Raw genomic sequence first — 25,567 nt, forward strand, 5'->3', positions numbered from 1 at the left:
CCGACATCTTGCCTCCGCACTCACGACAAGGCTTAAATCCAGACTTTCTCTGCGACATTATTTCCACAGAGAAAGAGTACGCAGCAAGATATACACTGTAACCGCAAGAGTAACAGTTGCTCCCTCGAAGATAACCGTTTCGAATGCACGGAAAAAAGGGAACTGACGTCCGCACGTCGTCGAGGACCTCTTATTGCCTGTATGACGTCAGACGGCGTCGCGTGCGAGACAATGACGTCCTCGTCGACGTGCAGAGACTAGTAAGAAGATTTCCGTTGAATGCTGGCGCCATGGGAGTATTCATGAGGTGAGGAATCCACAGGTAGTTGTATCCATCAGAAATGTCTGGATTTGGTAGGTTTCCTTAAATGGCCGCCGAGCCATCTTTTCTTCTTGAGGACTTTAGAAAGGGAAACTTAGTGTGTGAAAAGAGGTCAACCCAATGATGTTGTTTCGGTGCATGGTCTCAGCTCCACTACCCCATGTATTTTGGAGAGTACAGGACCACATGTAGAAGAATGATAGGTACTGCACTTTTTCATGAAAAGTTACAAAAATGCTGCAACATGTGTTCCTGTGTGGTAGAACGCCCTCTTCAAAAGTTGACTGTTCATCTTTCAGATGAGTATATTTCAGTATTTGGTTGTTAAACTGGTACTATTGAGGTGAACCTTTTGCCTAGACAGTTTTGCAAAGTCAACAAGGCTCTCCTACGAAAGCTATTCATTTCGGCAATATTTTGTAGCCATGATGTAGAGCAGCACAAACAATCTGAATTGTAGCTAAAGCTAATTTAAAAAAGTGTTATGACAAAACGAGGGACAGTGCAATTTTTTTAAAGGGCATTAGTGCTGGATGCATCATAGCCCTTTTTATTATTATTTTTAGCTGTGCTGCAAAGCAGCCACACTGCTACACAGCATGGCAACAAACCAATAGAAAAGTCAGCTATCGTCAGCGTGTACAGCATAACCAAAAGGCAAATTGGAGATCTTGTTTATCAGGTGATTTTGATCTCAACAAGCTAGCTGGCAATGTGTCGCAATCAGCTCAGCTTATTTAGATATTATTGCCAGTGATTTTTAGGGCTTGCCTGATACAGTGCCTGCGCTGTTGCTTGCGAGACATTGCGTTTACTTACAAGGGGCTTAGAGCCCGCCCACTGCTTACCACTGGTTGGTTTTATTGTCACTCATTTGCTTGCTAGTCTTTGGTCAGCATATGCAGCTTTGACCCTCACCTGGAGCATGACCCAATACTGCTTTTTTGCTCAGTGTCTTTCAACTGGTCACACTTTCAGAGTTACTTTTATTGTAGAAGTACTCTATAAGTGTGCATGTTACTTGTCCCCTCTCGGCCTTCTTGCGCTATCCCTGGTGGTGCTTGTCCTTTTCCTCCCTCCTTCTGCTGTTTCTTGTCCTGCTTGCCCAGCCTGCCCTCCTCTCGCTGTCTGTTGACCCTGCCCTCTCCTCACTGTGTTGTTTGCTCCACCCCTACATTTTTATATTCAGCCTCCCCCACCACCTCCCATCTCACGCTGTCTTCCCTGTTCCCCTGTGTTTGTTGACTCATCCCTCCCACATTCTGTTCATTGCCTTGTGCCTACTGCATTGTTTTCCTCGCTCCGTCACTCTTGCGTTGTTGCTTGCTCCGCCCATCTCACACTGCCTTGCTTGCATAGCTTCTCCATCCAGAAAAAAAGAATTGTGGCATGGCCAGCATAGGCTTTTTCTTCTAACGTTCAACTATGCTGCACAGCATCTGTGCTGCTGTACTAAATGACTAAAATAGATTGTCAAAGTCAATAGCTCTTGCATAGGTGAGACCTATTGACTTTGCAAATTCTTGTTAACAAATGAAAAAACAAATAATACCATCAGGAGGAGTGACGGCAGGATATGCCATGTCATGTCATGTCATTTAAAGTATCAGTTTCCTGCATACTTGAGTTTATCAAGCAATTGAGTAACCATTTACCATGTAGGCAGCAAGTTCTCTGCCTCACTGCTTTCATCTTTTCTTGGTGGGAAACCCAAGGCAGGCATATCAAGGGCATCATAATTTTAACCGAACAAGACATCCATGCAGGCAAACCTTTGTATCAAGAGAGGTGTTAAGCAAATGGTTGAGCATCGAATGCTAACCCTTTTTACCTAGCTCTGGTTAAGTTCTGTTCAGTTCAACAGGCCTGCAGGGGCACCCAATTGGAGGTTGGGTCTGTGAAGTGCCCCAAAAGCGTTGTCATCAAATTCAGTACGGATCCTGCAGACGAGTCTCCAGCTGTAACTATTGTCACTGTTTAAAAGCTTCTTCTTGGGTGCAGAACCTGGTACAGGGGCTGCCAGATAGAGCAGAGGTAAAATATCACAAATAAAACTTGGCTACAGGAGAGAACCACAGAGCAGAGAAGCAGCCTTAGAAATGTCAAGCACCACTTACTTGAATTCTGCAACTCAAGCAGAATGATAAAAAATTCTGCTTACAACTTTTCAAGAACTGTAAATAGCTCAGAAGAATCAACTCTAACGCCAGGGAACAAGGGCCACCAGCCTCAGGAATGCTCATTGGAAAGAGGTATTTTCGTGGCGGAGGATAAGGACCTCTAGTTTTTTGGTTTCTGCTGGCATTAAGAAGATCTGTCCTCATAATGTTTCTGGTTGTGAGACATCTTTACTGATTGGGGCGAGAAGGAACAGGCAGAAACATCCTGGTGAGCTTTTGCTAAGCAAACATCAGCCTCTTTAATTGCTTTGGGGGGGTATTAAGGCACATTTCTGACATTTGCTCTAGTCCTAGGCACAGTTACTGTGAGGGTCCAAAATAGAAGTATGTTTCCAACACTAGATAGGGCTAAAAGCCAGATGTTTTTGGTAGCAACATGGTCCCCTTAAGCCATGGAATAAATCATTGACAGGAAAAATTCAGTAAACTCTAAGTTACGAAAACCATTAGATCAGGAAGAACAGAAAGTTTTGTATTGGCATATTAAGGGTTTGGAAAAAAAGTGAATTGACATCTGTACACAACTTATGTGGCTCAATGCCTTCTTTTCCGGTGAAAAAGCAGAGTCGCAGTTAGAGCTTAGTCAGCGCCATGTAGAGAGTCACTGATAGTTATAAGTGAGACAAGAGGTTCCTGATCCAGTCAGAGTCCGGAGCATTTTCAAGATGATGGACTGGTGGGAGGAAGTATCCAAAAGCAACATGCCCTTGGATAAGATAAAGGCTTCTATGTGCACCTTACAGTTAAACTTACTCATAATAATCTGCAGCTTGTTGCAAAGCATCCTTTACTTCCTCTGGAAATTCCCCTGGGTCATTACTTCCATTACAGCCAATATGTTTTCCCTTAGAGTGGTACACATTTCCAAGATTATATAGTGCTCGTGCTTCTCCAACCTGGAAACAGATTAACAAACAAAGCAGCATTATTAAACCACTCAATATTTATTCAGCTCAAAATTGATTTCTGATGCATATACCCACCACCCATGCACATTAACGTCAGTTTCTTGTCTCTTTCCTTTTTTCCCATTCTTAGATGCAGAGCACTGAACAACTATTGACAACAGTGTCCCAATCTCTAGCTTTGGAACTTTTTACATGTTACGGAGGCCACTCAAGGAACAGGGAGACTGGAGGGCAGTGAATAATCTGAGATTAGGAAGTGCATTACTGAAAGGAAATAACTGGTTGCTCTTATGGATACATCTAACTGCAAAGTTCTAAGATTTAATACGGATTCCAAAGCAGTAACCGCCAGGGGTGGATGGTCTGGGAAATGGACTTGCACCAAAATGTTCTCCAGTACTGAGCGAGCAAAGGGGTCTTCTCATCAGACCTGGCTGTCAAGGCAGTAAGTGTTTCATGAATGTATATACCAAAACCCATATTACATTTTGTCAGATATCAAGAAAGGGTAATCCTTATGCCAATGCAGTTGTAGCAGCCCAGGCCTTGGTGGAACCGGCTCACAGACCTTCCAGTGTCCCATGTTGCAGCTTGGCAGTCATCAAGAACAGGCACACCCAACCTCCCCTCACTCTTCCACCCCACCATCCCCATTCCAGTATTTAAGAACCATGAGAAGTGATTTACAAGCGCAAGATGTTCTGTTCCATCCAGAGGCACATAACCCAGGACTAATCTCTACCCTACTTGTCTCAGCACTACCTGGCAGTAGGGTTGTCTGCGAGAACCTGCACTAGTTTCCATTTGATGAACAGCAGGAAAGCTAGATCACCTGAAATTCCAGCAGATTCGAAGGCAGCTCTCTGCCAGAAACCAGAGTCCTCTGATCTCCATCTCACCCTGGTGCCCCAGCCACCATCCAGCAAAAACAAATCTGTCCCTAACGTGAGCTCTGAGTGAGTATGGGAGAGCAGCCTCCCACTGTTAAGAGCTGCATGTGATAGCCAGCACTGCAGATCCAGAGCAATGCCCTTGAGGCCTCAATAGAGTCAAGAAAGTCAGGCCTAATGCTGAGCCCACTGGGATTTATTTCAGGTTCCATTGCAGGGGTTGCAGGTGCTACCTGGCTGTGTGGACGAGAGGGATGCATGAGGGCAAGTGGCCTCAAAGCGATCCTCACCAAGATTCAGGGCTGATCCTGAAACATCAGGATCATAACTTAAGTGTCTGGACTCCCTGCATGTGGCAAAAAGGTTTTGACCACCACAAGTCCAGAACTGGCCCAATGAATGGAACTGTCCGTGTTGGGCTTGTGTGGGACTTCAGGTCGGTGATGGTGAAACCCAATGATTTCTTTGTCTATCATCTACAGGAGGTCCATGATTGACTGTGTTAAACCCGCCCTCACCAGTCAGACGTAGGAGGTATGGGAATACGTGTTCTCCCAACTTCCAAAGGAGGGCTGTGATCATGGACATCACTTTAGTGAACATCTTTGGGATACCGATATGGCCTAAAGGGAACACAACAAATTTAAAACATTCCTAACCCACCTTAAGCAGCAGGCAACACCAGCCGTACTGCAGGAAACACACATCCTAGGTCTAAGGCGGATAGGATTTAAGCCAGAATGATTCTAAATTTTCCCACCTCCACAAAGATATTCAATGGCAAAAGGACCAGGGTAGGCCTGAAGCCCCAGTTTTTATCAGGACAAGAAAGTGGCATGAATAACGTTCTTCTGCTTTCTCGTTCTACCGGTTTTATGTCACCCTTAAAGAGTAAACGATTTATTCACTGAATCAGGATGTTAAAGAGCTCCTACCGTATTCGTACTAGCGTGGGAGGAAGATGGGGTGGGAATTAAATGAAAAGTCAGGCAAAGCCACTTTGAATGATCTCTAACACCCATTTGCCAGGTGTAATGGATCGCGACTAAGGAACCAAATGTTTAATCCTTTCTCCCACTGGCCTGACATGAGCCACTGAGGAGAGAATGAACTGGCTTGGCAGCAAGGGAAGAGGAACTGGAGGTCTGCAGACCCAGCTGCCTTGTCTTGTGGTTGACTATCTACTGTACCACTGATTGGGAAGGCTGACGATGCTGATGGGGTAGCACCCTGGAATAGCTTTTGCATTTCTTAAATTAAAGGGAAAATTGATTTTTTGATGTCTGTAACCCCAAAGAGGATGCAGTGGCTCGGCTGACTTGAAATCTCCCTCTCACTGAGTCTGCAGTTTCCCAAAAGAGTTTAGACTTATTGAAGGACACCCATGTTATGTATGCTTGCATATTGCCATAAAATCTGGTCAACCATTTCAGTGTGTGCCTTCTAAGCATGACAGCCCAGCCAAGTCAATAAGTACCATCCGAGCCCACACAGTATTACGGACTTTGCTGCATCGTTTTCCATGATGTATTGCCTGAGCCAGAAAAAGGAGATCTTCTGGATGACCAGCAAGGTCTCACTAACTGTGTCCGACAGAACATGTGTGCATTTGTCCAGTAAACCAACTTTATTTATGGACTGAAGGGTCAGGCTTTAGGAAGAAAGACAAAGTTACTTACCTTGGTAATGCATTATCTGGTAGAGACTATCTAGCTGCAGATTCCATACTTTTGATTTCCCCAGGCATCTGGCTGGATCTGGAAATTTTTGCTCAGCAATACTTCTTGCGCACTATTGGGTGGCTCCATTCGGCTCCGCGTGGTTTTGGAAGCGACGTCGCGGCCACCTAAATAAGCGCCACATAAAGGCATAAGTAACTTTTATCATAACTTTCCACACCAGAAGCGCAGAGCCATGAAAAGAACTGGCGCAATGCATGGCAAAACTAGGGCGCTGAAAAAGGGATCACAATAACCCTAGTAATAAGTCCGCAGAGCAGGGAGGCATGGGTGGGCGTAAGGAATCTGCAGCCATCTAGAGTCTCTACCAGATAACGTGTTACCGAAGGTGAGTAACTTGTTCATCTGATAGATACTTCTAGCTGCAGATTCCTTACCTCTGATTAGATACCCAAGCCATATTCTCCTGGCAATGGGCTGCGGATAATGCTTCTGACTAAAAAGTCCTATAGGACCTAACAGGTGAAATGTCTGTCCCTTTGGACCAGACTGTCCAGGCAGTGGTGTTTGTCAAATGTGTGTGTAGGGATGCCCACGTTGCTGCCTGGCAGATGTCCAGGACTGGGACTTCACTTGCTAGTGTCATTGTCACAGCTTTTCCCCTGGTGGAATGAGCCTGCAAGCCTTGGGGAGGTTGCTTCCCACCCAGGGCGTAGCAGATAATACAGAGAACAACCCAGCGTGAAATGGTACTCTTCTGTACTGCCAGTACCTTCTTTGCTTCCACATACCCCACAAAGAGTTGGTCGTCCACCCGGAACTCTTTTGTGCAGTCAAAGTACAATGACAACACTCTTTTTGAGTCCAGCCAATGAAGTCACTCCTCTTCCTTAGAGGGATGTGGGGGAGCAAAGAAGGTGGGCAAGGTGACAGTTTGACCCAGGTGGAATGGGGTCACCACCTTAGAAAGAAAAGAGGCACAGGTTCGCAGCACTACCTTTTCTGGAAATAGTGTGAGATGTGTCAGCTGAGATGATAATGCCCGTATCTCACTCACCCTCCGGGAAGATGTTATTGCCACTAAGAAGGCTGTCTTGATGGTGAGAAGCTGGAGGACAAGTCTGCAATGGCTTGAAAGGAAAGTACATGATGTATGTGGAAACTATACTGATATCCCACTGAGGAATGGAATTGGGCGTAGGTGGAAACATATTTGCAAGCCCTTTAAGAAACCTATTTACAATAGGGGACTTGACAAGAGAGGGGTTGATCAGGCAGCCACAGAAAGGCTGATAAAGCAGAGAGATAGCCATTCAGTGTCCTCCGAGAGGAACCCTGCTGGGCAAGAGAAAGAATGAAGAGAAGAGTATCAGCTAGAGAAGCAGAGAGAGGATCTATAGACTTCTCTGTACAATATCTTACAAATCTTTGCCAACGGCAGGCATATACTGTTTTTGTGGAGAACGCCTTTACTGCCAAGATAACATTACAGACTTCGGGAGAAAGGTCGGATAATGTCAACTGCTGCAGCGCAATCTCCAAGCATGAAAGAGCAGAGTTGACAGGTTCAGGTGGAGCACCCTCCTCTGCTGCTGTGACAAAAGATTGTCCCAAAGGGGCAGCTTGATCGGAGGATCAAGGCACATTTCCAGAATCTTGGGATACCAGATCCTCCATGCCACGTCCAGAGCCACAAGGATTACCTGGGCCCGGTCGTTCTAGATCTTCGTGAAAACTCTGGGCAGGAGTGGCAAGGGCGGCAAGGTGTACGGTAGGCATGAGCGCCACTTGCGATGAAAAGCATTGCCAAGCAAGTGCCGTCTTGGAAATTCCAACGTGCAAAACTGCTGGCATTGCGCATTCTCTTCAGAGGCGAATAGATCTAACCAAGGCTCTTCCAACTGCTGAAAGAAACCTTGCACCACCTCCGAATGGAGATGCCACTCGCTAGGCATGGACGACAGAGTTTGACAACCCTGGCATTCAGAAAACCTGCCAGGTGTTGAACCACCAGAGTTATGTCCTGCTGTTCCAGCCATGTCCAGAGATGCACGGTCCACGACTACTCCGCCCTGCTTGTTGCAGTACCATATGGCAGTGATGTTGCCCGTGAACACCTGCACTAAGTTACCTTAGTCACAGAGAAGAAATGCTTTCAACACTAGTCAGATTGCCCTGAGCTCCAACATGCTTATGTGGAGTCTGGATTCCGCTGGAGACCAGACTCCTCTGAGCTTCACCTCTCCCAGATGGCCAACCCATCCCAGGAGTGACACGTCTGTCACTACTTTGAGGTCTGGTTGGGGAAGGGAAACAAGACTGCCTTTGACCCATTCGCAGTTCGCTAACCACCACTTCAGGTCCTTCACGGTTGCCTCTGGGATCTGGATCATGTCAGAGAGATTTCCCTGATTCTGCACCCAATGGAACTTCAGGTCTTACTGCAGAGCCCACATATACCATCTGGCATGTTTTACCAGCAGGATGCAAGACACCATGAGGCCCAGCAGCCGCTATCTGAAATGACGTGCACTGTAGGAAAGTACCCTCTTTCTGGCATGGTTACCCCCATATTTGCCTGTCAGTGTGTTTTGACTGTGCAATGGGATCTTGCTAACCAGGATCCCAGTGACTATGCTCTCTCCCCTTGAACATGGTTGCTTGGACCACATAAACCCAACATTTGGCATACTGGTGGCCCCTTGTAAGTTCCTAGTATATGGTACCCATGGCATTGGGGTACCAGGGGTCCCCCCCCATGGGCTGCAGCATGTATTATGCCACCCATGGGGAGCCCAAGCAAAGTGTCTACAGGCCTGCCATTGCAGCCTGCATGAAAGTGTGCATGCACCCTTTTCACTACAGGGCACCACACCAGGTCACTGTAAGTCACCGCTATGGTAGGCCCTCTCAGCCCAGAGGGCAGGGTGCAAGTACCCGTGTGTGAGGGCACCCCTGCATGAGCAGAGGTGCCCCCACGAACTCCAGCTCCATTTTCATGGACTTCGTGAGTGCATGGATACCATTTTACGTCTGTACTGGACATAGGTCACTACCTATGCCCAGCTACATAAAGTAACTCCGAATCTATACATCTTTGGTACCAAACATCTCGGAATCATACCCCAATATGTTGCCAGTATTGGAAGAATGAATCCATGCACTCTAGGGGGTCCTTAAAGGACCACTCAGACAGATTTCTGCCCTCCTGCTGCTTGACCAGCTCAAGCCCAGGAAGGCAGAACAAAGGATTTCCTCTGGAAGGGGGCGGTAACACCTTCTCCCTTTGGAAATAGGTGTTGCATGGCTTGGGAGGGGTAGCCTCTGGTATGCTTTGAAGGGCACATTTGGTGCCCTCCTTGCATAAACCAGTCTGTACCGGTTCAGGGATCTCCAGTGCCTTCTCTGGCGCGAAACTGGACAATGGAAAGGAGAGTGATCACTCTCCTGTCCATCACCACCCCAGGGGTGGTGCCTGGAGCTCCTCCGGAGGGTCCCTTGTTTCTGCTATTTTGAATCCAAGGTGGGGAAAGGCCTCTGGGAGCATCTGAGTGGCCTGGTCGGAGAGGATGTCAGAGCCTCCTCCTGATAGGTGGTTACCTGGCTAGGTGCCCAATCGCCCTTCCATGGCTATTTAGGGTCACGCTCTTGGGTGGGTCCTCAGATTCGACTTGGAATATTCCAGCAAAACTCCTTTGCAACCTCTACTTTGACTTCTGGCCACTGGAACTGCGACTGGATCCACCAGTGGGAGAAAGAATTAAACATTTGTTTCCTTACACCTGACAATTGGGTGTTAGAGATTTTTCAAAGTGGCTTTGCCTGACTTTTCATTTCATTTCCACCCCATCTTCCTCCCACTCTAGTACAAATATCGGAGGAGTTCTTGACCATCCTGACTCGGTGAGTAAATCTTTTACTCTTTAAGGGTGACATAAAACAGGTAGAAAGAAAGAAAGTAGAAGAACGCTATTCATGCCACTTTCTTATCCTTATAAAAATTGGGGCTTCAGGCCTACACTGGTCTTTTTCCCATTGAATATCTTTGTGGAGGCGGGAAAATTTAGAATCATTTTGTCTTAGATCCTATCCGTCTTGGACCTAGTATGGGATGTATGTTTCTTGCAGTATGACTCTTCACAGACTCCAGGGCTGCACTGCTGACAGTCTTTGTCCTACAGTCGACTAACTCCTGCAACCACAGGTGTGTGGGTAGTGGCTCCTGCCAAGCCGCGGAACCCTCCTATGAATTCTGGGTTGGTCCCCTTCTTTTTCAGCTCTTCCTCTTCAGGAATCCACCACTGGTTTCTTGCAGTCTTGTCTGGGTGTTGCATTATTCTTCTTTTTAGTTCTTTAAGTGGTGTGACTTACTCCTTTCTTCCTGGTCGCTGGAGGGCACTAAGGTACTTATATTTAGGGTTCCCCTACCTCCCTTCTACAGATTCCACTTACCTAGTTGGGGTCCTGCAGTAGCATTCAATTTTTTTAGTATATGTTTTGGGCTACCCATGGGGCACTATTGTCTATTGCTATTACCACATTTTCTATTGCTATTTATGCCTGTTTATGATTACTAGTTGTAGGACGTTGGCTTTGTATGCACTATTTCAAAGTAAGGAATAGTATGCACAGAGTCCAAGGGATCCCCTTAGAGGTAAGATAGTGGCAAAAAGAGATAATACTAATGCTCTATTTTGTGGTAGTGTGGTCGAGCAGTAGGCTTATCAAAGGAGTAGTGTTAAGCATTTGTTGTACATACACACAGGCAATAAATGAGGAACACACACTCGGAGACAATTCCAGGTCAATAGGTTTTTGTATAGAAAAATATATTTTCTTAGTTTATTTTAAGAACCACAGGTTCAAATTCTACATGTAATACTTTGTATGAAAGGTACTGCAGGTAAGTACTTTAGGAACTTTGAATAATCACAATAGCATATATACTTTTCAAATAAAACACATATAGCTATTTTAAAACTAGACAGTGCAATTTTCACAGTTCCTAGGGGAGGGAAGTAATTGTTAGTTCTTGCAGGTAAGTAAACCACCTACGGGGTTCAAGTTTGGGTCCAAGGTAGCCCACCGTTGGGGGTTCAGAGCAACCCCAAAGTTACCACACCAGCAGCTCAGGGCCGGTCAGGTGCAGAGTTCAAAGTGGTGCCCAAAACACCTAGGCTTCAATGGAGAAGGGGGTGCCCCGGTTCCAGTCTGCCAGCAGGTAAGTACCCGCGTCTTCGGAGACCAGGGGGGTTTTGTAGGGCACCGGGGGGGGTTGGGACTTGGGATGGTGTGTGTGAGAGAGACACACGAGTCAGCACAGAAAGTACACCCTCAGCAGCACGGGGGCGGCTGGGTGCAGTGTGCAAACACACGTCGGGTTTTCAATGATAATCAATGGGAGACCAAGGGGTCTCTTCAGCGATGCAGGCAGGCAAGGGGGGGCTCCTCGGGGTAGCCACCACCTGGGCAAGGGAGAGGGCCTCCTGGGGGTCAATCCTGCACTGGAGTTCCGATCTTTCAGGTCCTGGGGGATGCGGGTGCAGGGTCTTTTCCAGGTGTCGGGATCTGGGAGTCAGGCAGTCGCGGTCAGGGGGAGCCTCGGGATTCCCTCTGCAGGCGTCGCTGTGGGGCCTCAGGGGGGACAAATCTGGTTACTTACAGTCTCTGAGTCACCGGGGAGTCCTCCCTGAAGTGTTGTTTCTCCACAAGTCGAGCCGGGGGCGTCGGGTCCAGAGTAGCAAGTCTCACGCTTCTGGCGGGAAATGCAGTTGTCTTTAAGTTGCTTCTTTGGAAACAAAGTTGCAGTGTTGGGTGAACAGGGCCGCTGTTCTCTGGAGATTCTTGGTCCTTTTAGAGCAGGGCAGTCCTCTGAGGATTCAGAGGTCACTGGTCCTGGGGAAAGCGTCGCTGGAGCAGTTTTCTTCCGAAGGGGGGAGGCAGGCCGGTAGGGCTGGGGCCAAAGCAGTTGGTGTCTCCGTCTTCTCTGCAGGGTTTTTCAGCTCAGCAGTCCTCTTCTTCTTAGATTGCAGGAATCTGAGTTCCTAGGTTCAGGGGAACCCCTAAATACAGAATTTAGGGGTGTGTTTAGGTCAGGGAGGGCAGTAGCCACCGGCTACTAGCCCTGAGGGTGGCTACACCCTCTTTGTGCCTCATCCCAAGGGGAGGGGGTCACATTCCTATCCCTATTGGGGGGATTCCTAAAAGTCAGAGTCACTTCAGCTCAGGTTGCCTTAGGGGCTGTCCTGACTGGTCAGTGACTCCTCCTTGTTTTTCTCATTATCTCCTCCGGCCTTGCCGCCAAAAGTGGGGCCGTGGCCGGAGGGGGCGGGCAACTCCACTAGCTGGAATGCCCTGTGGTGCTGGAACAAAGGGGGTGAGCCTATGAGGCTCACCGCCAGGTGTTACAGCTCCTGCAAGGGGGAGGTGATAAGCATCTCCACCCAGTGCAGGCTTTGTTACTAGCCACAGAGTGACAAAGGCACTCTCCCCATGTGGCCAGCAACATGTCTCGAGTGTGGCAGGCTGCTAAAACCAGTCAGCCTACACGGGTAGTTGGTTAAAGTTTCAGGGGGCACCTCTAAGGTGCCCTCTGAGGTGTATGTTACAATAAAATGTACACTGGCATCAGTGTCCATTTATTGTGCTGAGAAGTTTGATACCAAACTTCCCAGTTTTCAGTGTAGCCATTATGGTGCTGTGGAGTTCGTGTTTGACAGACTCCCAGACCATGTACTCTTATGGCTACCCTGCACTTACGGTGTCTAAGGTTTTGCTTAGACACTGTAGGGGCACAGTGCTCATGCACTGGTGCCCTCACCTATGGTATAGTGCACCCTGCCTTAGGGCTGTAAGGCCTGCTAGAGGGGTGACTTATCTATACTGCATAGGCAGTGTGAGGTTGGCATGGCACCCTGAGGGAAGTGCCATGTTGACTTACTCATTTTGTCCTCACCAGCACACACAAGCTGGCAAGCAGTGTGTCTGTGCTGAGTGAGGGGTCCCCAGGGTGGCATAAGATATGCTGCAGCCCTTAGAGACCTACCCTGGCATCAGGGCCCTTGGTAGCAGGGGTACCAGTTACAACGGACTTACCTGGATGCCAGGGTGTGCCAATTGTGAAAAAAAAAGTACAGGTTAGGGAAAGAACACTGGTGCTGGGGCCTGGTTAGCAGGCCTCAGCACACTTTCAAATCAAAACATAGCATCAGCAAAGGCAAAAAGTCAGGGGGTAACCATGCCAAGGAGGCATTTCCTTACACAACCCCCCTACAAACGAAAGAGGATGAGACTAACCTTTCCCAAGAGAGTCTTCATTTTCTAAGTGGAAGAACCTGGAAAGGCCATCTGCATTGGCATGGGCAGTCCCAGGTCTGTGTTCCACTATAAAGTCCATTCCCTGTAGGGAGATGGACCACCTCAACAGTTTTGGATTTTCACCTTTCATTTGCATCAGCCATCTGAGAGGTCTGTGGTCAGTTTGAACTACAAAGTGAGTACCAAAGAGGTATGGTCTCAGCTTCTTCAGGGACCAAACCACAGCAAAGGCCTCCCTCTCAATGGCACTCCAACGCTGCTCCCTGGGGAGTAAACTCCTGCTAATGAAAGCAACAGGCTGGTCAAGGCCATCATCATTTGTTTGGGACAAAACTGCCCCTATCCCATGTTCAGAGGCATCTGTCTGCACAATGAACTGCTTGGAGTAATCTGGAGCTTTTAGAACTGGTGCTGTGCACATTGCTTGTTTCAGGGTGTCAAAGGCCTGTTGGCATTCTACAGTCTAGTTTACCTTCTTGGGCATTTTCTTGGAGGTAAGTTCTGTGAGGGCTGTCACTATGGATCCATATCCCTTCACAAACCTCCTGTAATACCCAGTCAAGAAAAGGAATGCCCTGACTTGAGTCTGGGTTTTTGGAGCTGCCCAGTCCAGAATAGTCTGGATCTTAGGCTGGAGTGGCTGAACTTGGCCTCCACCTACAAGGTGTCCCAAGTAAACCACAGTTCCCTGCCTTATCTGGCATTTGGATGCCTTGATAGAGAGGCCTGCTGATTGCAGAGCCTTCAAAACCTTCTTCAGGTGGACCAGGTGATCCTGCCAGTTGGAGCTAAAGACAGCAATATCGTCAAGATAAGCTGCACTAAAGGACTCTAAGCCAGCAAGGACTTGATTCACCAACCTTTGGAAGGTGGCAGGGGCATTCTTTAAACCAAAGGGAATAACAGTAAACTGATAATGCCCATCAGGTGTGGAGAATGCGGTCTTTTCTCTTGCTCCAGGTGCCATTTTGATTTGCCAGTACCCTGCTGTTAAGTCAAAGGTACTTAAGAATTTGGCAGCACCTAATTTGTCAATCAGTTCAGCAGCCCTTGGAATGGGATGGGCATCTGTCTTGGTAACAGAATTAAGTCCTCTGTAGTCCACACAAAACCTCATCTCTCTCTTTCCATCTTTGGTGTGAGGTTTGGGGACTAAGACCACTGGGCTAGCCCAGGGGCTATCAGAGTGCTCAATGACTCCCAATTCCAGCATCTTGTGGACTTCCACCTTGATGCTTTCCTTAACTTGGTCAGACTGTCTGAATATTTTGTTTTTGACAGGCATGCTGTCTCCTGTGTCCACATCATGGGTACACAGCTGTGTCTGACCAGGGGTTAGGGAAAAGAGCTCAGCAAACTGTTGCAGGACCTTCCTACAGTCAGATTGCTGTTGGCTAGAGAGGGTGTCTGAGTAGATCACTCCATCTACTGAGCCATCTTTAGGGTTTGATGAGAGGAGATCAGGGAGAGGTTCACTCTCAGCTTCCTGGTCCTCATCTGTTACCATAAACAGATTCACATCAGCCCTATCATGGAAGAGCTTTAGGCAGTTCACATGGATCACCCTCTTGGGGCACCTGCTAGTGCCTAGGTCCACCAGGAGGTGACCTGACTCTTCTTCTCTAGCACTGGGTAAGGGCCACTCCATCTGTCCTGAAGTGCCCTGGGAGCCACAGGCTCCAAAACCCAGACTTTCTGCCCTGGTTGAAATTCAACCATTTCAGCCTTTTGGTCATACCAAAACTTCTGGAGCTGTTGGCTGGCCCCGAGGTTTTTACTTGCCTTTTCCATGTACTCTGCCATCCTTGAACGTAGGCCAAGTACATAGTCCACTATGTCTTGTTTAGGCTCATGAAGAGGTCTCTCCCAGCCTCCTTTCACAAGAGCTAGTGGTCCCCTTACAGGGTGGCCAAACAGAAGTTCAAAGGGTGAGAACTCTACTCCCTTCTGAGGCACCTGTCTGTAAGCGAAAAGCAGACATGGCAAGAGAACATCCCATCTCCTTTTGAGTTTTTCAGGGAGCCCCATGATCATGCCTTTTAATGTCTTGTTGAATCTCTCAACAAGGCCATTAGTTTGTGGATGATAGGGTGTAGTGAATTTATAAGTCACTCCACACTCATTCCACATGTGTTTCAGGTATGCTGACATGAAATTGGTACCTCTGTCAGACACCACCTCCTTAGGGAAGCCCACTCTGGTAAAGATACCAATGAGGGCCTTGGCTACTGCAGGGGCAGTAGTCGACCTAAGGGGAATAGCTTAAGGGTATCTAGTAGCATGATCCACTACTACTAGTATGTACATGTTCCCTGAGGCTGTGGGAGGTTCAAGTGGACCCACTATGTCCACACCCACTCTTTCATAGGGGACCCCCACCACTGGAAGTGGAATGAGGGGGGCCTTTGGATGTCCACCTGTCTTACCACTGGCTTGACAGGTGGTGCAGGAGACACAAAACTCCTTGACTTTCTGGGACATGTTGGGCCAGTAGAAGTGGTTGACTAGTCTCTCCCACGTCTTGGTTTGTCCCAAATGCCCAGCAAGGGGAATATCATGGGCTAAGGTCAGTATGAACTCTCTGAACTCCTGAGGCACTACCACTCTCCTAGTGGCACCAGGTTTGGGATCTCTTGCCTCAGTTTACAGGAGTCCATCTTCCCAATAGACCCTATGTATTCTAGTTTTCTTGCCATTGGACTCTTCAGCAGCTTGCTGCCTAAGGCCTTCAAGAGAGGGACAGGTTTTTTGCCCCTTACACAACTGCTCCCCTGAGGGTCCCCCTGGGCATAAGAGCTCAACCTGATAAGGTTCCAACTCCATAGGCTCAGTTCCCTCAGAGGGCAGAACTTCTTCCTGAGAAGAGAGGTTCTCTTTTTGTTGTTGTGTTGCAGCTGGTTTCCCAGTTGTCTTTCCTTTCCTCTTGGTAGGCTGGGCCCTTCTTCCAGACTCCAGCTCTATTTTTTCACCCTGAGCCTTGCACTGTGCCCTTGTCTTGACACACACCACTTCAGGGATACCCAGCATGGCTGCATGGGTTTTCAGTTCTACCTCAGCCCATGCTGAGGACTCCAGGTCATTTCCAAGCAAACAGTCTACTAGGATATTTGAGGAGACCACCACCTGTTTCAGGCCATTGACCCCCTCCCCACTCTAAAGTTACCATAGCCATGGGATGTACTTTAGTTTGATTGTCAGCATTGGTGACTGGATAAGTTTGTCCAGCCAGGTATTGACCAGGGGAAACCAGTTTCTCTGTCACCATGGTGACACTGGCACCTGTATCCCTCAGGCCTCCTACACTTGTCCCATTGATTAAGAGCTGCTGCCTGTATTTTTGCATGTTAGGAGGCCAGGCAGCCAGTGTGGCTAAATCCACCCCACCCTCAGAGACTAATGTAGCTTCAGTGTGACACCTGATTTGCTCTGGGAACACTGTTGATCCCACTTGGAGACTAGCCATTCCAGTGTTAGCTGGAGTGGAGTTAGAAGTGGTACTTTTCTTGGGACAGGCCTTGTCTCCAGTTTGGTGTCCAGGTTGATTACAGCTACGACACCAGGCCTTTTTGGGATCCAAGTTTTTACCCTTGAACCCAAACTTCTTTTGTGAAGAGGCTCTGGGACAACCCTCCTGTGCAGGTTTTTGGGGGCCTGTAGAAGACTCTTTACTATTTTTGTTTTTGGACGTCTCAATACCTTTCCCCTGGGGAGGTTTTGTGACCCCTTTCTTTTGGTCACCCCCTGTGAAAGTCTTGGTCACCCTAGTCTTGACCCAATGGTCCGCCTTCTTTCCCAATTCTTGGGGAGAAATTGGTCCTAGGTCTACCAGACGCTGATGCAGTTTATCATTGAAACAATTACTTAACAGGTGTTCTTTCACAAATAAATTGTACAGCCCATCATAACCATTTACACCACTGCCTTGAATCCAACCATCCAGTGTTTTCACTGAGTAGTCCACAAAATCAACCCAGGTCTGGCTCGAGGATTTTTGAGCCCCCCTGAATCTAATCCTATACTCCTCAGTGGAGAATCCAAAGCCCTCAATCAGGGTTCCCTTCATGAGGTCATAAGATTCTGCATCTTTTCCAGAGAGTGTGAGGAGTCTATCCCTACACTTTCCAGTGAACATTTCCCAAAGGAGAGCACCCCAGTAAGATTTGCTTACTTTTCTGGTTACACAAGCCCTCTCAAAAGCTGTGAACCATTTGGCGATGTCATCACCATTTTCATATTTAGTTACAATCCCTTTAGGGATTTTCAACATGTCAGGAGAATCTCTAACCCTATTTATGTTGCTGCCACCATTGATGAGACCTAGGCCCATCTCTTGTCTTTCCCTTTCTGTGGCTAGGATCTGTCTTTCCAAAGCCAATCTTTTGGCCATCCTGGCTAGCAGGAGGTCCTCTTCACTGAGGCTATCCTCAGTGACTTCAGAGGTGCTGGCCCCTCCTGTGAGGGAAGCAGCATCTCTGACTATCACATTTGGAATCAGGGATTGAGTGTCCCTGGGTTCCCTAATTAGGACTGGAAGGGGGGAATTCTCCTCCAGTTCACTATCATCATCCTCTGGGTTGTCATCCCCAGAGGGGTTGGCTTTTTCAAACTCTGCCAAAAGCTCCTGGAGCTGTTGTTTGTAGGGTCTTGAGCCAATTGTGATTTTCTTTAGGTTGCAGAGTGACCTTAGCTCCCTCATCTTAAGATGGAGGTAAGGTGTGAGGTCGAGTTCCTCCACATTCATCTCTGCACTAGACATTATGTTTCTAAAAGTTGGAATACTTTTTAAGAATCTAAAACTAGTTCTAGAATCTAATTCAAACTTTCACAAAACTTTTAAACTCTAAAATAAATGCTAACAGGGACTAACACAAGGCCCTAGCAGGACTTTTAATAATTTAGAAAAATAGTTCAAATTGCAAAAATCAATTTCTAATGACAATTTTTGGAATTTGTCGTGTGATCAGGTATTGGCTAAGTAGTCCAGAAAATGCAAATTCTTGTACCCCACCGCTGATCCACCAATGTAGGAAGTTGGCTCTGTATGCACTATTTCAAAGTAAGGAATAGTATGCACAGAGTCCAAGGGTTCCCCTTAGAGGTAAGATAGTGGCAAAAAGAGATAATACTAATGCTCTATTTTGTGGTAGTGTGGTCGAGCAGTAGGCTTATCAAAGGAGTAGTGTTAAGCATTTGTTGTACATATACACAGGCAATAAATGAGGAACACACAAAGACAATTCCAGGCCAATAAGTTTTTGTATAGAAAAATATATTTTCTTAGTTTATTTTAAGAACCACAGGTTCAAATTCTACATGTAATACTTTGTATGAAAGGTATTGCAGGTAAGTACTTTAGGAACTTTGAATAATCACAATAGCATATATACTTTTCAAATAAAACACATATAGCTATTTTAAAACTAGACAGTGCAATTTTCACAGTTCCTAGGGGAGGGAAGTAATTGTTAGTTCTTGCAGGTAAGTAAACCACCTACGGGGTTCAAGTTTGGGTCCAAGGTAGCCCACCGTTGGGGGTTCAGAGCAACCCCAAAGTTACCACACCAGCAGCTCAGGGCCGGTCAGGCGCAGAGTTCAAAGTGGTGCCCAAAACACCTAGGCTTCAATGGAGAAGGGGGTGCCCCGGTTCCAGTCTGCCAGCAGGTAAGTACCCGCGTCTTCGGAGGGCAGACCAGGGGGGTTTTGTAGGGCACCGGGGGGGGGGGGGGACAAGAGTCAGCACAGAAAGTACACCCTCAGCAGCACTGGGGCGGCCAGGTGCAGTGTGCAAACACACGTCGGGTTTTCAATGATAATCAATGGGAGACCAAGGGGTCTCTTCAGCGATGCAGGCAGGCAAGGGGGGGGGAGGGCTACTTGGGGTAGCCACCACCTGGGCAAGGGAGAGGGCCTCCTGGGGGTCACTCCTGCACTGGAGTTCCGATCTTTCAGGTCCTGGGGGCTGCGGGTGCAGGGTCTTTTCCAGGTGTCGGGATCTGGGAGTCAGGCAGTCACAGTCAGGGGGAGCCTCGGGATTCCCTCTGCAGGCGTCGCTGTGGGGACTCATGGGGGACAAATCTGGTTACCCACAGTCTCGGAGTCGCCGGGGAGTCCTCCCTGAAGTGTTGTTCCTCCACAAGTCGAGCCGGGGGCGTCGGGTGCAGAGTAGCAAGTCTCACGCTTCTGGCGGGAAATGCAGTTGTCTTTAAGTTGCTTCTTTGGAAACAAAGTTGCAGTCTCGGGTGAACAGGACCGCTGTTCTTGGGAGTTTCTTGGTCCTTTTAGAGCAGGGCAGTCCTCTGAGGATTCAGAGGTCGCTGGTCCTGGAGAAAGCGTCACTGGAGCAGTTTTCTTCCGAAGGGGGGAGACAGGCCAGTAGGGCTGGGGCCAAAGCAGTTGGTGTCTCTGTCTTCTCTGCAGGGTTTTTCAGCTCAGCAGTCCTCTTCTTCTTAGGTTGCAGGAATCTGAGTTCCTAGGTTCAGGGGAGCCCCTAAATACAGAATTTAGGGGTGTGTTTAGGTCAGTGAGGGCAGTAGCCAATGGCTACTGGCCCTGAGGGTGGCTACACCCTCTTTGTGGCTCCTCCCAAGGGGAGGGGGTCACATTCCTATCCCTATTGGAGGGATCCTCCATCTGCAAGATGGAGGATTCCTAAAAGTCAGAGTCACTTCAGCTCAGGTTGCCTTAGGGGCTGTTCTGACTGGTCAGTGACTCCTCCTTGTTTTTCTCATTATCTCCTCCGGCCTTGCCGCCAAAAGTGGGGCCGTGGCCGGAGGGGGCGGGCAACTCCACTAGCTGGAATGCCCTGTGGTGCTGGAACAAAGGGGGTGAGCCTTTGAGGCTCACCGCCAGGTGTTACAGCTCCTGCAAGGGGGAGGTGATGAGCATCTCCACCCAGTGCAGGCTTTGTTTGGTGTAGTGCACCCTGCCTTAGGGCTGTAAGGCCTGCTAGAGGGGTGACTTATCTATACTGCATAGGCAGTGTTAGGTTGGCATGGCACCCTGAGGGGAGTGCCATGTCGACTTACTCGTTTTGTCCTCACCAGCACACACAAGCTGGCAAGCAGTGTGTCTGTGCTGAGTGAGGGGCCCCCAGGGTGGCATAAGATATGCTGCAGCCCTTAGAGACCTACCCTGGCATCAGGGCCCTTGGTACCAGGGGTACCAGTTACAAGGAACTTACCTGGATGCCAGGTTGTGCCAATTGTGAAAACAAAAGTACAGGTTAGGGAAAGAACACTGGTGCTGGGGCCTGGTTAGCAGGCCTCAGCACACTTTCAAATCAAAACATAGCATCAGCAAAGGCAAAAGGTCAGGGGGTAACCATGCCAAGGAGGCATTTCCTTGCACTAGTGTACATATTTAGTGTGTTACTTACCTCCTATTGGCGTGTTGTCTATCTAGTAGTTTTTGGTAATTGTGTGACTAAAATAAATTACCTTTATTTTTGTAGCATTAACTGTTTTCTTTCATGTGTGTACATGCTGTGTGACTATTGCATGAGCTTTGCATGTCTCCTAGATGAGCCTTGGCTGCTCATCCACAGCTACCTCTAGAGAGCCTGGCTTCTAGACACTGACTACACTACATTAATAGGGAATACCTGGACCTGGTATAAGGTGTAAGTACCTTAGGTACTAACCACACACCAGCCCAGCTTCCTACATCCATGACGGATTGTGATGGGTTGTGACGAGACCAGCTGAGGCATGCTTTCTGAAACAACTGTATCAAAGGAGTTCAGTGTCTGGCTTAAAAGAAAAGGTGCAAGTTTAATCAAAATAGAGTGGTGGCCTGGGGATGAGGTTTAGTCTGTCATTTCGTGTTTGCTACTGGACATCAACTTAACCAAAAACTACAAACTGGAAGTAGATCATTCTCAGGAACAGCTCATAACCTAGGCTGCAACCTGTTATTTGAAAGGGACCTCTTCTTGTACCGGATGATCTAGAGTTTTGCTTTAAGGTACACAAGGACACACTTGTTGTACGACAGAGTTGTGACCAGAGCCCAAGCACCAAAACCGCATTGTGCGCAGGTCCATGGCTGGCATCTGCTTTCTTGTGTCTAGGCATGGTTTGAAGTCTGAAGTTTTTGAAGGGGCATAATTCCCTATGACACTGTATAATAGTTTTGTAAATAGATAAAAGAATGGAAATTTTGGGAAGGCAGTATGCAGTCATGTTCGGGTCGGTATGTGGAGCCAATTCAAAGCTGTACAACACCTTCTGCTGTGACTGAAGTTCTCCATATCTAGTCTGCTGCCTGGGGATCAGGGACACTAGAATTGTGCGATTGTGCAGCCACGACATTTGTCACATAATTATAGATTTGCCTAAATTGACGCATAATCCATCATCTGCTGCATAATCTGCAGATTTTTAATAAAAAAAATTGTTTTGAGCTCAAATGAAAATATACAAAACAACACAGCAACACTGTTGCACATTGTTGTATTTGGGCCCTAAACCCGATACTAATTAGGTGGTGCAACCTATGCCTAGACAGTGTTAACAAGTGTAAAATGACAATCCCCGCAATTTGCCTTATCTTGTTGCACAATTTGCTCCTGATCATTGGCACGGTCTTAAAAGTAGAGAGACAAAGTAGCTTTCTTTGCTAGAATCAGTTTTCTGCAGATCAATTTTATGTGCAATTGTGTCATTCACATTTTGATTTATTTAAGGTGGGGTACCTCTTGAATAGAGTCAATCTGGTTATCATCAGCATTTTGAGATTAGGTGATACACTGTTTTACTTCGGTTCACCAAGGGATTTAATGTTGAGAATGTGGGGGAGGGGAGTGGGATGATTGAGCAATGAAGGGCTACAAACAGTGCTAGCAGCGTGGGAGGTTAAGTTGTCTTCATGTTTTAAAGATGTGCCTTTACAGTTTATCCTTGTTTCAAGGGAGGGAAAGAGAGCGTCATGGTTAGAATGTGGCATTCAAGTGAAGAACAAAGAGGAAGCGTGATCTGCCCTTGATCAGTGGTGTACGCAGATAGACTTGGTTGCAAGGTTGTAAGATATGCATTTTAGGATACATTTATCATGTAAAATTGATTAAACAATCCTTAGCTGGAGCTCACTGATACTGCTGTGTAAATATGGTGCATTAAATGCATAAAGCAGCTGCTATAATTACAATGCATTGAGTTACATAAGCAAGTTAAGGGGGCAACAATTTCTGATGCCCTTTCACACCTTTAATGTTTTGCTCCCTTCGAAAAATACTCATATTTTGCATGATGACCACAACGAAATGTCTGTCACTGAAGAGTATAGCACCATAACATCACAGCAACAATACTTCATCCAGCACATAGTGTTGTCCTCCAGTATGAATTTGGTCTCTATGCAGTGATGAGTAACAATTTTCCAATCGTGTAAAAGAAAAAAAAAAAACTAGAAAAACAATGTGTTGTTGTATGCAAGCTGTATATTTTTATATGTTTACGTAGCCTCTCCAAGACTGCATGCAGCGTGAAAACTTTCATGTTCTTTTGAGTACCACAAGCTTTTAGATTTATTGCCTAGATTATTAACTGTTTACAAATGTGTTTATCTCCAAAAATGGGGTAAGTATAACTGAATTTACCTTGTCCGAGATCTCCCTGGAAATTTCAAGATGCTTTTGACAACAAAGAATTGCTTCATCAAAATTTCCAAGCACCTTCAATGTATTTCCCAAGTTACCACTAGCCTTAGCTTCCCCTAGCCGGTCTCCAATAGTTCTGTAAAATAAGCAAACATACAATTAAATTTTATAGGAGTCTCTCAACATAAAATAGAAAATGAACTCTAAATACAAAGGAAAAAGACTTAAGACTCTCAGGGCCTCATTATGACACTGGCGGGCCGGCGGTGCTCCCTTGGGCATTCTGACCACTGCCCCTAAGAATCCTCCAAGGCGGCGCAGCTCGCTGCACCGCAGAGGGGATTCTGACAATCCTTACCGCCATCCTGTTCCTGGCGGCTCGCCCGCCAGGAACAGGATGGCGGTAAGGATTGTCGTGGGGCCCCTGGGGGCCCCTGCAGTGCCCATGCCAATGGCATGGGCACTGCAGGGCCCCCCGTAAGAGGGCCCCGCTAGTATTTCACTGTCTGCACAGCAGACAGTGAAATACGCGACGGGTGCAGTAGCACCCGTCGCACCTTCCCACTCCGCCGGCTCGATTACGAGCCGGCATCCTCGTGGGAAGGGAGTTTTTCCCTGGGCTGGCGGGTGGTCTTTTGGAGACCACCCGCCAGCCCAGGGAAAAACTCATAATACCCTCCGCGGTCTTTTGACCGCAGAGCGGTATTATGGAGGGCTGAATTCTGGCGGGCGGCCTCCGCCGCCCGCCAGAATCAGAATGAGGGCCTCAGTGTCCTACAATGGATTTACCAAATAATGAACAACTAAAAGCAAATACAGTTTACTGCATTTTTTTTATTTTAGGTACTCAATATAGCACAGACTGTTGTTCAAGAAGTAAAGGTACGATTGACAGAAAACGCCTGTTTATTGAAACAGGGCATTTCAAACATAATTTATCATACAAGGACAGTATGTTCGCTGTAGTTCAAACAGATGAGACAGATTAAGAAAACAACAAAAGGTGGGACTATAAAGAAAAAGCTACTTAACTTTCTGATGAATACTCTAGCGAATCCAGATTCCACACCCTGAGAATTTACAAGGTGCCAGACTGCATGTGGAAAACCTTAAAGCAGTGCTTCTGCACACAAGCAGTGCCTTGCAACTCCATGACAACAGCATTCTGCTCCAGAAATGACAAATAGAGCTGCATGTTATTGCCACCCATGCACGCTGAAGTCAATTTTATTAATAAACTCTTCAGGTGACCTGAGATGCAGAGCCCTTTGGCAAACTGAATGAACCAGTGCGCAGATTCCTAGTTTGGGATCTTCTTAGATGGAAGAGACCTTGCCACAGAAATGAGAGCTGAGAGGGGTGAGAAACCTGCAGTGATATAGACCAGGGGTTCCCAACCTGTGGTCCGGGGACCCCTGGGGGTCCGCGACTGCTTCGAAAATTAAATAATATTAACAGATAAGGTCCCCACCTTTCAGTAATGACTCAGTGGGGGTGGAGGTCCACGGATTCCAATAAAGATTCATTGGGAGTCCCCAGGCTCCAGTAATGACTCAGTGGGGGGGAGGGGTCCACTGAAGTCAAAAGGTTGGGAACCACTGACTAGAGTATCCACCAGAAAGAGCATTACCAAATGTAAGTAACTTGTTCTTCTGATTGATACTTCCAACAGCATATTCCTCACCAAAAGATACAAAAGCAATACCTCCAAAGGTTGTGGGTATGTGGAATGGCACAGACAAAAATGTCCTGAAGGACTGAGTGAGAAGCTACCCATCTCAACGGACCTGACTGGCAGTAGTGCTTTGTGAATGAGAAACAGGCTATACAACGCGGATTTTACCACTCAATGTCTACACCACACAGGGTTTTACAACACAAATGCCTTTACCACCCATTTAAGATAAGTATACATGTTTGTGTGTGTGTTAAAGGTTTAGGTTTAGCGTTGGGTAGGGGTTTTAGGCCTAGAATTGGGTAGGGGCTTTGGGATGGGTAGGGGTATAGTGTGGTATGGGTAGTTTTAGGGTTTAGGGGTGGGTAACGGTATTGGGTGGTAAAGGTGTTTTTAGGGTTTAGGGGTGGGTAAGTATATTGGGTAGTAAGGGTATTTTTAGGGTTCAGGGTGTGTTGCGGTACTGGGGGCTAAGGGTATTTTTAGGGTTTGGGGTGGGTAGGGGTATTGGGTGCTAAGGGTGTTTTTAGGATTTAGGGGTGGGTAACGCTATTTGGTGGTAAGGGTATTTTTAAGAATTTAGGGGTGGTTAAAGGTATTGGGTGGTAAGGGTGTTTTAGGAGTGGGTAGGGGCATTGGGCTGTAAGAGTAATTAAAAAAAAGGAGGTTTTTGGGGGGCTCCCCCGAAAATTATAATATATATATATATATATATATATATATATACACACACATACATACACACACACACATATATATACATAAAATATACACATGTATATATATAAAACATGTTATAATAAAAATAAACTTACATTAATACTTACCTTAAATAGACTTTCAATGAATGGTAAAGGCGTATGAGTGGTAAAAAGAAATCCATGGTAAAGGAATGCATGCTTTTTTCCATGTAGTAATGACACATAACCTTTGTGAATTCCCACAAGGTCACCTAACAAATATCCTGGCCAGTCACTCTTTGTGCCAACATAGTCGTAGCA

At 47.0% G+C, this 25,567-nt stretch overlaps 1 protein-coding gene across 2 annotated transcripts in view; it reads right to left on the bottom strand.

The window, feature by feature from the left end:
* Nucleotides 1-25,567, bottom strand: part of GPSM2 (G protein signaling modulator 2) — a 397,434-nt gene that overhangs the window by 225,524 nt on the left and 146,343 nt on the right. For both annotated transcript variants that reach the window (XM_069232396.1, XM_069232397.1), the window contains 2 exons: nt 22,892-23,027; nt 3,256-3,398 (listed from right to left, as the gene is read on the bottom strand). In XM_069232396.1, coding sequence (XP_069088497.1) covers nt 3,256-3,398; nt 22,892-23,027 — 279 coding nt within the window. The remainder of the gene's footprint in view (nt 1-3,255; nt 3,399-22,891; nt 23,028-25,567) is intronic.

The sequence above is a fragment of the Pleurodeles waltl genome, chromosome 4_2 (genome assembly GCF_031143425.1).
Source record: "Pleurodeles waltl isolate 20211129_DDA chromosome 4_2, aPleWal1.hap1.20221129, whole genome shotgun sequence".
Classification (NCBI taxonomy): Eukaryota; Metazoa; Chordata; class Amphibia; order Caudata; family Salamandridae; genus Pleurodeles; species Pleurodeles waltl.